General features: G+C 43.5%; 1 protein-coding gene across 2 annotated transcripts in view; it reads right to left on the bottom strand.

The window, feature by feature from the left end:
• The window catches only part of FBXO42 (F-box protein 42), an 88,133-nt gene that overhangs the window by 25,873 nt on the left and 45,696 nt on the right, over positions 1–16,564 (bottom strand). The window contains exon 4 of one of the 2 annotated variants that reach the window (XM_005281776.4): positions 8,224–8,358. The exons of the other annotated variant lie outside the window; for it this stretch is intronic. Coding sequence (XP_005281833.1) covers positions 8,224–8,358 — 135 coding nt within the window. The remainder of the gene's footprint in view (positions 1–8,223; positions 8,359–16,564) is intronic. 2 annotated transcript variants of the gene reach the window in all.

Raw genomic sequence — 16,564 nt, 5'->3', positions numbered from 1 at the left:
CAATTGCCTGGGGCCCCATGCAACAGGGACCCCCAGAAAGCTTCATTGCTCAGGCTTCAGCCCCGGGTGGCAGGGTTCAGGGACCTGGGCTTCAGCCCCATGCGGTGCGGCTTCAGCTTTCTACCCTGGGCCTCAGCGTGTCTAACGCTGGCCCTGCTTGGAGGCCCTCAAGGCCGGACCCCTGGTTGAGAACCAATGCTTTAGACAACTGATTACTGGTGTGCCCAGACCAGGACCTATTCTGTTCAGTGCAGGTGCACATATTACAGTGTTCCCTATTTTAATGCATAATAGGAAGATAGGAATTGCAATACAAGGTCAGACAAGTGTCTGTCTAGTTTAGTGTCACCTCCACAGGGGCCAGTACCAAACGCTTCAGTGCAATTTACAAGAGATCATTACGGAACAACCTTTTTTTAAATACACTAACCTCAGGCAGATAGTGGCTGGTTTATACTCTGAAACATGGGAGGAGCAGGGATTAATCCTAATGCAACTGTAAATATTTCCATTATCCATACACATTTTCTCTTTTTGTATCTTACTAAATTCTTGGACTGTCTCGTGGCAACAAGTCCCACAAGTTTAGAGCTAGTCTACACTACAAAGGCTTTGCTACATTGGCAAAAGGAATTCTTCTGCCCATATAGTTAAACCACTTCCACAAATGACGTGAGCCTTATTAGCAAAAGAACTCTTGCCGGTATAAGTTATGCCCACACAGAGAGCCATAGTTGGTCAGAGATGTGATTTTTTTTCAATACTGCTAACCAACATAGCGATGTCAGGAAAACTCTGTGGATTTGGCCTTATACATTGTGTATAACAGTAATTCCTTTAATCTGTTGTCTTTGTGAATGCCCCTTGTTCTATATCAGGAGAAAGTAGATAGAGCAAAAGTAAATTGCATCTGCCTAAGCAGCGTTATTTTACATACTTCTATCACATCCCCTACCCTACCCTGACTAAATTAAACTAGCCTGAGGTTTTTAGTCTCTTCTCATACGGAAACTTTTCCATCCCTCCCATTACTTTCATTGCCCTTCTCTGGATCCCTTGTGCCTCTGGTATATTTTTTTTTTTTGAGATAGGGTGACCAGAACTGAAAACGGCAGTTCAGCACAGGGTATACTAAAAATTTAATGACAGTTTCAGCATTTTCTATTCCATTCTTCATGCATTCTAGCATTGCTGGCTTTTTTTAAATGCTGCTGACTATCAAGTAGATATTTTCACTGAGCTGTCCACAATGATCTCCCCCACATGTGTTTGATACTGTACGTACACACAGAGTTCCTCTCCCATAGGGCTCAAAGTGTGCTAAGGCTGTACTTTAAGGTTATCTGAAAACAAGGACTTATAATTATTTGACTGCCCCTTCCACCTCAGTGGTTTGAGCATTGGTCTGCTAAACCCAGGGTTATGAGTTCAAACCTTGAGGGGGCCATTTAGGGATCGGGGGGGGGGGGAGGATCTGTCTGGGGATTGGTCCTGCTTTGAGCAGGGTTGGACTGGATGATCTCCTGAGGTCCCTTCCAACCCTGATATTCCATGAAATTTATTCTATGAAATCATCATCATGTGTTAGGGTCTGAAATCAAACCAGCCAACTACCGTCATCATTGCAATTGCCCAACACAGGCCATGCTATAACGTTACAGCTACCTCAGAGCCCTTCTGAAGCCAAGAGTGGGCCCATAGCGGTCACATCAGTGGTGCTCATGTATATCATGATTTGAGGAAGGTTTTGTTGTCCATTACTTTATATCCATAATGGGATAAAAGTTAATAGATTCCAGGTTTCCGCTTTTAATGCCTGCAGTCTCTAGTGCACTGCAGTTCAGGTCCATGACTGATTTTTGTGAGCACCCAAAGGTTTCCGGAATAGACCATTTCTTTCAATTGGTTTATGCCTCATCCCCAGCTACAGAAGGGACAACCATCTGTGACAGAACTCTGAACAAGGAAGCTCATGTTCAAATCTTGCCAGATTTAATCAGGTGCTGCTGCTACAAAAACTCACCACCATCTCTTAGCAACATCTCTCACTGTTTCATGAGCGCTACAAAAGCGGAACTTTTGCTCGGCCGGAGTCTTTTGGGCTGTTTTGTCAAGGTCACACTACAGAATTCAAAGGCCAATGACAGTACAAAAATGACCGAAGGCCAACTTTCTTGCTCTATCATGCCGCAGCCAATGCAGCCTTCCAACACCAGAAAGGCTGCATCTAATAGCAGAATGTTGGACAGATGACAAGAGCATCTATCCTAGCTCATTCACAGTCTTTTAGCTTTACTGAAGCAACATCGAGTGCATCTTCCCACTTCAGTTCAAGAGGGGAATTGTGATCCTAAAACTCAAGTGGCCAAGGTTTGGTGAACCCCGCGTTTGCCATTGGGTGAAAATACTCAGCATCCTACTGATCAGTAGAACAGTCACCTAAATAAGCGCATTCAGCGTTCATTGTGACAACATCTATGCTCTTATCACCACTCCCCGACACACACACACACGAGAAGACACTGTGTCGAGGCTGGGGAGGGAAAACATGCATCAAGGACTCCTGGGGGAATTCTGTGCCAAAAATTAAAAATTCTGCGCACAAGATTTTAAAACTCTGCATATTTTATTCGTTAAAATAACGCAATATAATCACGCTGGTTTCAATTATTTTGGTAATTTATTTAAACGACAATATAATGGATGAAGGATGGGGGTGGGGAGGCATCAAAGGAAATCCCCAACCCCCTCGGTAACGTAGCTGGTATTGACCCTTTACTTCTGGTTATTAGTCAAAAAATATATGCAGCCATATGCTCAGTGTTAGATCATAGCCAACTGAAGAGCAAGTGAGGGCTGGGAACTCAAACTCACAATTTATATTGGCTACTGACCATCTCCAGGAAGGTCAGTAGCAAACAGGGCATGGAGCACATTTTGATAGGAAATGTTTTCAGTCCAAAAATTTAGACCAGTTCTAATCACTAAAGCACCGTATGCATTTATAAGGCCACACTGTCCTTTACACCACTGTGGCAATGTGAAGGAGCCTTATTTTTACACCTGTTTTATACTCCTGGGGGAAATTCGCTAAGAACAATGGGAACAATTCACTAAGCAGGCAAGCGACTACATTCTGCTCTGCCTGAGGGGACAGAGCCTGCCCCATGCCTGTCTCCCCAGAAACACCGCAAAACCCTGCCCCTCCATACAGAGTGTGCCGCAACAGCGAGCGAGAGAGACAGAGTGTCTTTCTCTCACGCACATGAATGCCCAGCCTCCCGTCCCACCGGTGATTTGTCTCTCTACCAGCTGCTCCAGGCGCCCAAACTGACCTGCCTGCACTGCCGGGGAGAGGCACATGACCTCTCTTGCAGTTTCCCTTTGCTTCCCCATCAGAAGTTATTTTTCTGCGGGGAAGCAAAGAAATCTGCGGGGGCCATGAATTCTGCGCACGCGCAGTGAAACAAAATTCCCAAGAGTAATCAAGGGAAGGAGAGAACCTTATTTCTTATGTCTGTGACTAACAAAGCCAACTGCTGGAGCGATCATCCGATACAAGCACTGTGTTACTTAAGAAAAATATATACCACCCAGAATATTCTAGATAAAGCTTTTAAAGTGAAAACTTTCTGCTCATCACATTTTTGGCTAAAGAATTACAACCAGGGTAGGAATGTTCTTTCCCAAAGGAATTGGATCTATAAAAAGGGTCCTGTGACAAGACAAGCTGTCTCTGGAGAATAAGGAAGGGGTCAGTGCTTTTAAAAAGCTAGAATTAGTTTTCCCTTGTTTATGTTTTGTTAGGGCCCCAAGAGTGAATCTGTGAGCCAAGGAAGAGAAGGCTCCCACTTCCCCAGTGATAGAAGGCTGGGATGGCCTGGTATAGGGACAGGAAAGCACCAGGAAGCAGGTTCTGGAAAGTTTTACCCTCTGCTCTGACTGGAAGGGTCTTAGTATGCATGTTCACAGCAAACAGGAAGAAGTAAGCCATGAGTCTACTGAACCCTTCTGATATCAGAGGGGGAAGGGAAGGCCATTGCCTGGTGGGCACTTTTCATGGCAAAGCAAGCTGAGGAAAGGGAGGAGTTTGGGAACTGTACCTCCCCAGGTAGCTGTTGGGAAGACAGCACCAAGGAAGGAGGTGGTGGCTGCTTAGCTAAGAATGATCTGATGAGGCAGAACCAATGGGGAATGCAGGCAGGCTCTGAAGAGCCTCATATACTTGAACAGCATTTGGACTTCAACTACTGTTGTGTCATGGTTATTCCTGGGATTTCATCACTTTGGGGAACCAGTTGGTATGTTGTCATGGTTGTGATGCTAAGATAAACACCTGGGTTCTAACATCTGATCCCTCTGTCCTCCCTCAACCCCCCCCCCCACCACCACCACTAGTGAACAGGGGCCTCCTGACAATCTACTGTGAACTGTGCCGTAGGGCTTCCACTACTCAGTCAGAAAGCGTATTTTCAGGTTTGACACAAGGCCTAAGCACACAGGAACCAAGTGCAGGGCTCCAGCGGAATATAAACCTATGAACTGAATGGGAAAAGAGACCAGAGAAAAATGTAGATGATTGAGGAGTTCCTTTGGCAAAGATTAACCAGAATGATGACTCTTTGGGGATACACTCTTATGTCTATTTATCCAACCATGATCTATTGCTACACTCGGGTGGACTGATTAATGTAAACCAGGGGTGCCCAACCGACAGCCCACCAGAGCATTTCACAAGGCCTGCAGCCTACTTCAACCCAATGTACTAACAGCCGATTCATGCTCCCAGCACCTGCGTTCTGTCGTGGTTTCTAGGCACCTGGAAGGAAAGAATCCTATTTAGTGCATTTCACACTGGCCAGGCACATTCTACATATTCCAGAGATCCCACATACAACATTAATGCCTACAGCCTCAAGTAGGGAGCCCAGCCCAGCCTGACCTCAGCCCTGAATCCTGGTAAATCCTCCAAGCCTGGCTGACCGATTTTCCTCCTTAAACCAAACCTCCAGGTGTCCTTTCTGAACTCCCTTCCACTGCAGCTGTTGCATGCATTTGTCTCCCTCTATGGCCCTGGCTCTCTCCCCTCCAGTTGGTGGTGAGCTTGCATGCAAGCCTCCCAATGACCCTGGCTATCAATCACCTCTATACACACTCCCATCTGCCCAACACAGATTTGCATGGAGAAGTGGAAACTGCAGATTGCTGGGATAGGGATGTGGCCAGAAGAGTGCAAGGGAATAAAGGTTAGAGAGGCTCCCCTTTGCTCTGTTTCAAAACCTGCTACAGGGTATTAATATTTTTAGCTCTATTAATATTAACTACATTGTTAATTTAAAAAGAAAGCCACTGCCTTGGCAGAGAAAGCAAGCATTAGCCAATTTTTTCTTTGAAAGCTAAATATTTACTGCTCGCTTAAGCACAATATCTCAGTTGGGAGATGCTGTACCCAACCGTGTTGTCATTTAGTCTAATTCCCCCAAAGGACAAAAACAAAACGAAGACAACAGGTCTGAACTGAAACAAAGTAAGCCCTTCACCTGCAGCCAGTGTGATCCATTTATGGAATTCTGGCAGTAGGGATGTGACTGGCATTAAGACCTTTCTCAGCTCATTTTAAAATCCTTAGATTGGGCAGCTGCCAAAGCATTCAGCCTGGCCCTCAGTCAACACACTTCAGCTTGCTTTAATAGCCAGGTCTTCCTCGCTCTCTCAACAAACCAGCCGTCCAAGAGGCAGAGATAAGATGGAATATGGGAAGGATCAAAGAACTGATTCCTGAGCCTACGGAATGGGATTAAAATAGCTCCTTGTTCTTCCTCCAAATGGAAAAACAGATTCCACAGACACTAAACTAAATATCTGTCATGCGTCTTCCTTAAGGATCAGCTGGATCTTAATATATGATAATGGAAGGTGTACTTTGAACTACCTCTGGAAGCAATTCCATTGTCCACTTAGCCATCAATTGTACAGTACCAAAATCTCAAGACATAAGCAGTTTCTCACTACCCAAGAGGCATTCATTCTAAATAAGCACACGAATTTGCCATATCAGATCAAAGCCTTTGCCAAATCTAGTATCTGGCCTCCTGCAGGGGCCCTGCCCCTAGATTAAATCTCACCCCATAACGTGTCAGGAGTTAAATGTGTAATACTGGAGCGGAAAGGCAGGGAGTTGGGATTCCTCCCTATCCCCTATAGGCAGATAGTTTACACTGAAGCATGAGATTTGATTTCCCTGTGCAGAACGACGTGTTAATAAAATTAGCTCTCCTTTTAAAGCCCACCTGCTTCCTTTACCTCTGCCTCAAGGTGCAGTGAATTCTACATGTGCCTTAAATGTCGTTTCCTTTTACTTGTTCAAGGACTTGTTTGAATTTAATGTCCTTACTCGGTTTTTCTGTCTTTGCCCCTCTAATTTCCTACTCTTTTTCCCAGGCAGTGAGAACGCTGTGGCAAGGACATCAAAAGGCAATTGCTATGTGCAACAACCACCAGAAGCACTAGCATGGGTGAGTCATCTCATCTGAAGACAGAAGGAGAAATGTGCTCTGTTCAGCTAGACTCCTTGTCTGAAGTTTCAGTTGCGATCTGATCTGGGCACATGTGCTGATGACAGCATGCAGAAATATTTCCTCAGGGGATCTTCCCATGGGACTTAACTCTGACATATTCCCACAGGACTTGCTCTTTAAGAGCGCTATTTGTTAAGACAGTGGGAATTTTTCTGTACACATTATGGACAGAGGGATCTAGATGCAGATCTGGGTGCTAGTATCTGGATTCATTAAATACAGTAAGAACATTTTTTAAATAAAAACGAACTGCAGGCCATATACTACATTCAGCCTCAATGAAGAACCACTGCATCGTCTTCCCCACCCCTCACCAGATTAAATACATTCGGGATGGCACAGCATTGCAACAACAGGAGAGGAAGAAGAGAATAAGTCAGTCTGATCATACACATGTTAAGTTATTGCATTGTAAGAAGATTTTAAAAACTATGAGTTTTGATTATGTTGCCCATCACCATCTGAGCACCTGCAGGGATTAGTTATCAGACAGATCTTCAAATACAAGAACTTCTTAAATCAGCAATTTGAGCCTCAAAAACAATCTTGACATCTTCATCAGCTCCCCCTTTTTAATTGTGAACATTTTTAATTGTGAGAATTGTGCCGCTGTAAGATCTCCTGTGTAGCTGCTCTTCTGTCGGCATAATGAAACCACCCCCAATGAACAGTGGTAGCTATGTCGGCAGGAGAGCTGTCCACATGGCACTTGTCAGTGAAACTTATATCGTTCACTTTGAGCTCAAGTCTAAACACTCACTACCTGCTTATTTTTAACCCTTAGATACAAGACATTGGATTTTCTGATTAAAAACACAGTTAATGTCATCTGCACCTAACTCTCCAGGGTGAGCATGAAAGATACTAAGGGTAGGGGCCATCTTTCTTCTGTGTCTGTACAGAGCCTAGAGTTCTGACCCATGACTAGGGCAGTGCTAGGCACTAAGATAACACAAATAAGTAGTGATAGCACTGTTCTCCCATTGGCTTCCCTTGTTATATAGCAGGGCACCTCACATTTCAAAGAACTGCCTCTACTCCTGCAGTTGTTACACTTTCGCACTGAAATTGGAGTTATATGGGAAAAAAAACATGTTTAAACAGATTTTTAATGTTTAAAACCACTGTGGGAAATAACTTTTAGCCCTTTTCTGCTCTAGCTCACACGATGGGGATTGCATGAGTGTACCTGTTTCCCACGCTCCTGGTTGCCGTGGGTAACCAGCTGAGACATGTTTTATCCACTCCTCCAAATACCTGAACTGGCAACCGCCAAAGTTATTCAAAGCTCTCAGCACTGGGACAATGACTTCTATCAACCCAGCCTCTCAACTTCACCTAAGTGTCACTAATTATACATAGCACAAAGTAGCATTAAACAGTTTGCTAGACTACAGAAAAGGCATTCAACTTGCGCCACAGTACAGTTCTCTGGATGGAAGGACACCAAAATACTCTGCATTTACCAACAGATACAACCTAAAAAGCATTCAGCTAGAGAAGCTAATGATGATAGGAATGGGCAAGCTAAGTATTAAGTTGTATATTCCCTATAGGGAAGACACTTAGGGCCAACTTCGGGTAGTTTACTGTAAGGAATAAGAATAAGAGCAACCAAAGGTCTTTAACATCTGTCACCTCTCACCTGATGCCAGAGGCCGGATCCACTCTTTGCTATTGAGGTCAAGTCTCCAGAGGTCATTGAATGCAGCATTGCAACTGCTCTGGGTGCAGCCACCAAACACATACATTGACTGATTAGCATCATAGTAACATGCACCTAAAAAGGAGGAGACAAAAAACAAAACAAAAACACAATCCGTTAAAATTATCTCCCCCACATTTTTGATAAAATTAGGGAATTTTCTCACAGTAGAGAAAATACTTGTTATAGTCCTTTAAATAAACACTGAGTAGTCTAGAAGTATCACGGACCAAAGTAAACCGACAGCAACCTTGTAAAATGATTATCCAGTCAAGTGGACCTGTTCCTGAAAGTTTAAAAAACCTGTCACCTCAAAGCTCAGTTGGGGCTGGTCTACACTGCAACACTGTCGACAAAACTTCTGTTTTTCACGGGTACTTTACTCCCCTCCCCCACCTCCCCCGAAAGACAAAAGTTTTGCCGAAGCAAGTGAATGCAGCTTTGTCGGCAGGAGCACTCCCCCCCTCCATCTCGGAATTGCTATGCCGCCAAACAGCTGTTTGGTGGCAGCAAGTGCTGAGAGGTAGGTGGAGGAGCGGGGACGTGGCGCGCTCAGGGGAGGAGGTGGAAGCGAGGTGACATGGGGAGGGGAGGCGGGGATGAGAGCTTGGCTGCCGGCGGGTGCAGAGCACCCACTAATTTTTCCCCATGGGTGCTCCAGCCCTGGAGTACCCACGGAGTCAGAGCCTATGGTGCACAGAATCCTCCAAATTAACAGGACTACGGTGTACAGCACATAGCCCAAGTCTACGCAGATAGAGGGAGATTTTAAGTAACATAATATTTTACATCTACAAAGAACTTTTTGTCCTGAAGCACCACAGAACACTTCGCAAGCTGCCAGAAGGCAGCTCACTTTTGGGTGGAGCTAGCAGCAGCTGATGCACAGCAAGCTACATAAAAGTGACAAGAGGGTAAAAAGGGGAAATTTTGGCTAAGACTGAAGAAAACCCAGATTCTTACACTAAGACATGGATCTATAATGCCTACATTTACCCATCTAGGTTTTTATCCCACGGTACCATCACTATGGGATCAGAGCACCTTCCACAAGAGTAAACAAGAACATATTGAACAGAAACTATAAATAGTCCTATCTGCCCTAAAAGAATGACAGCGACTTGTTCCTGCCAGGGTTTGAACATGACGCTACAGGAATTCTGGATAGACGCTCTCTGAAGTTCAGACTACTAAACTATCCTGACTAGCGAAAGAGGCCAACATGATACAAGATTAACTTCCTTATTTGCGTATTTCCCCTCAAAGTCTTGGGTTTCCTTGTTATCTCTTACTATGATGAGCGCTTTCCCTCGTATGTTCATGAGTCCTGTACAGTTACTTCATCGTTCAGTGTGGCAAGGATGCCCTTTTTCATGTCTCTCATCTAAGCCAGTGTCAGCGACCGGGACATGAATGACAGACAGCTGGCACAGGATCACCCAGACAAGACAAAGGTCAGGGAGAGGCAGGCTGGGGAAAGCAACTAGAAGCATTAGCTAAGCTTTCATAAGCCTCCTTGACTGAGGTTGAGCATCTGCTGTTTGTAACTTGAGCTTGCAAACTGGCGAAAGGAAAGAGCGGGGGGAGAGATTTTAAATTCACGACAACTCTTCCAGATGATCAGGTAAACTGCAAGACTGTTTCCAGTCTGTGCTTGGTGAGGTTTCTCTCTTCTCTGGGATGCAACGGTGCTAGTTACCCATGCCTTTGTCCCCTAAAGATGAGTCTACTGCAATACACTCTACACGGGCTACACCAAAAGACTATTCAGAAACGTACAAAGTACAGAATTCAACTGCCTGCTTACGTTATGTTTCAAGCAGAGAGCACGTTATACCAGCACGCCATGATCCGCATTGGCTACTATTAGTTTCTGGGTGAAATGTAAGGAGTTGGTTTTGACGATAAAGCTATAAGTGGTTTGTGATCTATGGAGAGAGACTGCATCTCACGATGAACAATTCTGACAACTGCAATCAAGCTGTCAGTCCCCTGGTCTGAAAGGGAGGGATGTCCTCCATGAATGGTCCTCCACCCAGGAATTCAATCCAGCCTTGATCTGAAATAGCTCCAAAATTTTAACCTTCAAGGTATGCTGCAAAGTTCATCTATTTTCTCGGAGCTTTGGCAAGAGGCACATGGCATGGCTGGAGGTGGGGGAGAAGTTTATTTCCTGATATTTAATCTATATTGTGATTGAGGGCCTGGCTAGACAGGTTACTGCATTTGATTGTGTATTTTTAATATTGTACAAGTAGTTGGAGTTCTGCAATAAATTGGAGAGGGTTCAGAGAAGAGCCACGAGAATGATTAAAGGGTTAGTAAACATGCCACACCCCTGCCTTCAAATGGTTTCCATCACATACTGGGTTTACAGTTTGATTCAATGGCTGTAAGCACCTGAACTATATAAATTGTTCCAGCACTCCTGAAACATGCCTTATAGTGATAGACTTAAGGAGCGCCATCAGTTTAGCTTAACAATGAGAAGGTTAAGGGATGACTTGATTACAGTCTATAAGTATCTACGTGGGGAACAAATATTTAATAACAGGCTCTTCAATCTAGCAGAGAAAGGCATAACACGATCCCATGGCCAGAAGTTGAAGCTAGATAATTCAGACTGGAAATAAGTTGTAAATTTTTAACAATGAGGGTAATTACCTATGGAAACAACTTATCAAGGGTCATGGTGGATTCTCCATCATTGACCATTTTAAACTCAAGATTGGATGTTTTTCTAAAAGATCTGCTCTAGGAGTTCATTTGGGGAAGTTCTATGGCCTGTGTTATATAGGTAGTCGGACTAGATGATCACAATGGTCCATTGTGGCCTTGGAATCTAGGATTAATAAAGTATCCTCTCTTTAGTTCTGTTCTCTGCTGAATCATCAGCCCACGAAGATGGCCTGTAATGTCAGTAAAGGCTTGGCATGCCCATCTGCTGTTCCAAAGCTTGATTACATTTTGGACACACCATTTCAAAAAGCAAAACCATCCCTCTCCAAAACAGAGGGCATTGAGAACTGGCACTTAAGTTTCAATCAGGATTCACTGATTGAATACATATTAGTACTGATACGTCCAACCATTAAGAAAATCCAAAGTTCTGCAGAACTGCGCTGAACAAAGTGATAGCAATGCTAATACTAATATTAAATATATAAACATAAAACAGAACTGTCCCCCTGAGGTGGCGCTTATAGGAATGTATCTTTATTTTAGTTCAAGGAATCTCTAAGGGAAAATAAAACCTAGCAGAAAAGAGCAAGTTGTAAATCACGCACCCCCACAAAAAGAGATGTATGTACAGCAAGAGTGAAGTGTTCTAAGCCTTGGGAAAACTAAAGGGCATCCGCTGGGGTTTGCAGAGAGCACTGACCACTGTCCTTGTCAGGGACGGGGATAGACCAGGAGAACAACAAATGAGAATGTCAACGTTCAGCCAATGAGCCTATGGTGTAGACCAGCCTGTGGCTAATGGCCTAACACAGAAGTGAAGGAGTAGCTCTAATTATGCAAACAAAACCTCAGCAACAGATGTGGAAGTTCAAGACCAAGCACCATCATAAATAACCTGCAAGACAAGCAAAGCTATATGAGAAATAGCGGACAGGAGGGTGGTAATCTCCCCAGGAAGGAAAGAAGGCTGAAAAGAAAAGGAAATTTAAGGTTGTCAGAGTTCACTGGAGCTGCACCTTTTACAATATTAGAGCTCCGTCTTCGCAGCTTTGATGAACCCTGATATTAGCTCTCCTTTGACGTAAAACTCAAGGAGGACACAGTGTATTTGGAAACTGCACCAGCCCTTCCCGTCCTCTAAATCACAAGTTATGGAAGTAACTGGAGTCAAAATATCAGTGACAGAAAATAAAGGGAAATGTGGACTAAAGGGAGCAAGTGGAGTGATGCTCAAACTCTGGTGGCCCAGGGGAAATACTTTAGGGTAGGTCGCTGTTACCAAAGGTCACTGTTCACAGGGTTTATTCTGAACTCAAAGTCAGTTTATTCAGTACTAGTAAAAGGGTAAGGATGTCCCTGGATTTTACTGATCAAATGCTCCTGCCATAATTCTTTAACTCAGTGATATATTTGTAGTGTCAATGACCCTTTTTTAACACAGCCCACCCATAGGCACACCAGTCATATTCATCCCACCAAAGAGAGCCACTAGGTCTGAATGAATTAGATGTAATAAAACAGTACATTCAACCACTGACAACTTCTCTCAGCAGGGGAAGCAATGAAACCCATCTTCTCCTTTCAGAAATGCCTCATTGTCTGACCTGTGACTTGTCATGCAGATCACCTGCTTCCTCTATTCAAAGCCCACAGAAAGGCCAATAGCTCGAATGCCCTTGGCTTTCACAGAAAAGTCCAGTGCATGAGCTGACCACACAGCAGGAACTGGGGATTTGCAGCTACAGAGCACGGAAGGACAATGGTCCAAGTCAACATCTTACACAGAGCATGATCATTTGGCACACACATACCTATATGCATATACATGCTTACAGCGTGTTCAAAGGCAGTGAGTATAATCAAATATTTTCCCTTTTTCTCCTATTCTAAAAAAGAACAGAAGGGCTTAACATCTACCACACCCACGCAAACCTAAATTACCAACAACAGAACTAGTATTGGAACAGATTTTAGGGTGGGTGATATGATGCACCATCCTTGCATTATATTGTGTCTGTACCATTTCCCAAGCTCTGGCAGTTCACCTTGATGTGAAGCTACAGCACTGCTTGCTCTACAGTCCTGGGCCTCTCCCTAAGCAGAGACTGCCAAGGTTTGCAGTGGTTTGTGATGCAGGCACATATCTGATAAGGACTAGGCTAATACCACATTTCATTTTCACATAGTGGCTCAATGTATATTCAAACCCCAGTCTCTACAGGTGAAAGGCCAGCGTACTAGCCCACTAGATCAATTTCTAGCCTCCCACAGCTTGTGGGATTTCAATCAATTAGATGCACGTACAAGTTTAACTTCAGCTTGTTCACATACAAAGAGATAATGGGAAAATACAAAAGCATTCGAGGCAGCCTGAAGGATTCCCCACCAAACTGCAAACCAATCATTTGCTAATAGCGGCAGGTTAAGAGTTATTGAAACGCTTTCCTCCACCCCAATCCAAACTCTTTGCAACGGCTGCTTTCAAGCAGCATCATAGTGCAGCCAATTTATTATTTTTTGAAGGGAGGTGGCAGCATTCTTCTCCTCTATTTGGTTTTAAAAACAAGCTAGCCAGACAGGCACCATGACGTCCGCACAGTATGTATTTTAATCATAGACCAAAATAATTTAAACTGCGCTTTCCTGCCTCTCTTTAGCAAACCATTTAAAGCTTCTGGAAAAGGAAGGCAGCTCCATTTATGCAAAAATGACAGTACAACTGAACATTCCAGTTGTACATATTTAAAGGGCCAGCATCAATCCACCAAGTAGGATTGAAGATGAGGTCCATTGGAAGTAGTTGTGCTTAGAGCTTTTTGCTGGGCAGATGGTATGAGAATTTGAGAATTAAGGGTCGATTTTTCAAAAGCAACTAAGATTTAGGAGCATAAGTCCCACTGAAAGTCAAGAGGATTTGTGCTCCTAAAATCCACCATCACCACTATCACCATAAATAAAACAAACACTGTAAAACACTCCATTATATTTGAATACCTAGAGAGACGATCAACAGCACTGATTTCAAAGTTATCTTATTTTAAACACATTTGTGTTCTCTAAATTTTGTCTATTACTTCTATGCTACATCACAGCTTCTTATACAGTAGTCTGAGACGGCCAGCATAAGATCAGCGGACTATAACTGAGAAGGCTGGATTCAATACAGAAATCCCTTCAGAGCAAGGAAAGTGGTCAACTCGTTAACTTTACTAAATACAACGAAGAGCAACAAAACTCTGAGTATGCGTACAGCAGTTACCTTAAAGGTCAGAAACTTTCTTTATTTCTGTCTCACCTTAAGAGGAAGGAAAAGAAACGGGCTCTATTTATATCCAACTTGCATTTCCCCACCACCTTCCCAATGAAAATATTATTGCAAATTCTTTGTGAAGTCTCCTTAGTGGACCTGACTATTGGCGTGTAAGGACCTTTATATACAATGGTTTCCTTAGTGAAGGGTCCCAAAGCACAACAACAAACTGGTATATGTTATCTATACAGATCCCTTCACTCATCCTTGCAGTGCTGCAACTGCTGAGGTGCAATACAGCAGCTATTTAACAGTACATAGACATGGCATTGCAGTTTAGGACAGGAAATGAATACCACCACCACCACCACCACAAATTTAGGGAAGCAAAACACAGTTACTAGAGTTAGAATTTAGTGAAGTCACCAGGCCTAAACCCCTACGCTTATGAAACCATCTCTGGGTTTTTCCTTGACCCTAAGTCATCAAAATCAGTTTCCATCTCTCGTGAAAGGCTGCCTTCCTAATAGTATACTGAACTCCTAACACACTGCAGCAGTGGTTCAGTATTGACTCAGAGGAAATAATGCTATCCACTAAATAACCAGCACCACTCCCTCCAACACCTGGGGGGTTCTTAGAGCTCTCTTATCCATACCTGACCTTGCTTAGCTTAAGAGAGCTGACAGCACCACAGCAACGGGTGGTAACACTGCAAATTAAACCGTATGTTCCACTGGACCTACAATAACTGTTTGGACTACTTACATCAAAAGCAGGAATAGATTTAAACTGATATCATGTCAGTGCCAGTACAGACTACTGCTCCAGACCGTAAGAAACTAAATCCTGCATACCTCTGCTTTGCCCCCCCCCCCCCCCCCCAGCCCCAATGTCTGCAGTGAAAATATTCCCATGGTTTTACTTTATATATTAAAACTGTATTTGCCTGCTATCTTCAGTCCAAGCTTTCAACACAACTGAAAGCCAACAGGCAGAAACATTTAATAATGTTACGTACAAAGAAAAAAGACATAGCTGGTCTTGTTCCTATTATAGTAAGTCACCATATGGGTGAAAGCCAATCTGACCGCTCTTGAAGCAAGCACCACTATAGGTATGTTTTTCTGAGTTTTTCTCTCCCCGTGCCCTTGTACAGGTGTGAACATACCCAGGGATGAACATACCATCTGGACTGCTGACAGCTATTCAGAATTTTCCCGATTAATATAACTATTAGCCAGTATTCTGGTAACATGCTTTACTACTGAGAAAAAAGATTCGGCATTTATAAGTCACTGCAGAACCAAGTATTCCATTGAGGGATCAATTTTTCTGGCATAACGTATTACATTCCTTTGCTGTTTGCCATGACCTTTTGATGTAGCTATGAGACCGCATCAGCCACTTGTGTTTTACTAGATGAGTCACTGCTCTATTGTGATTGTATATTTTTAGATTGTACTACATTTGTATAATAGGTTCTTATTTATTCTGATCAAGACAAAAGCAGTATGACTAAAGATTGCTTGAGTTTTATAATACACCTGGCAAAAGTCAGACCTGCACAATCTTTTTAAAAACAAACAAAAAAAAAAAATCCATGCATTTTTTTCCCTCCAGGCTTTAATGTAGGAATCTTCAAAAATATGGAACAATTGATTACCTGGAAGTCAAGAACCAGAGGTCTCTTCACCACACTGAGACACTGTCCAAAAATCTGACCAAGGACAGAACCAAACAACTTAATTTGAAACAGTTTTTCTGAATACAAAACATCATTTAAAAAACCCTTTGAACTCACTGAGGGTTAGATTGGTGTGTGGGATGTGAGTTTAAACAGATACTACTGAGACTCTTCTGGGGCACCCAGGGCTGAGAGTCACTTTATTACCACCTGCCTCCTACATGAGGGACTCTTGCCTAATCAGCTAGGCACAACCAGCACGTCGGTCACCCACACATTCTCCTCTGGGCTACACCAGCCCTCTTTGCCTGGCAGGTTGACAACAGATGCGCCCCAGTCCCCATGTCCCTACAAAGTGTCCCCCTGGAGTATCCAGCCCCTGATCACTGGATACCCACAGAAATCCCAGATCCTCTGCTCCCAAAGGAACAGTGTACCAGTTCTACCTTAGACCATCATTCCTGTATTATGCACAGCACTTGAGTTCAGTTACATAACAAAGGAATTTAAGAAAGAATAGAGATTCAAATAAAAAGCAGGGAGAGAGAGAGATGGGAACTACTGGTTATGTATAAAATGTCACAACCCGCATTCTAAAGCCTAAACATAACTACCAAGTTATCCTCCTGACTAACAAAGCTTCTCTCTCCCAAAGTTCTCTC

The sequence above is a fragment of the Chrysemys picta genome, chromosome 21 (assembly GCF_011386835.1).
Source record: "Chrysemys picta bellii isolate R12L10 chromosome 21, ASM1138683v2, whole genome shotgun sequence".
NCBI lineage: Eukaryota > Metazoa > Chordata > Testudines > Emydidae > Chrysemys > Chrysemys picta.
This window is presented reverse-complemented; position numbering and strand designations above follow the sequence as displayed.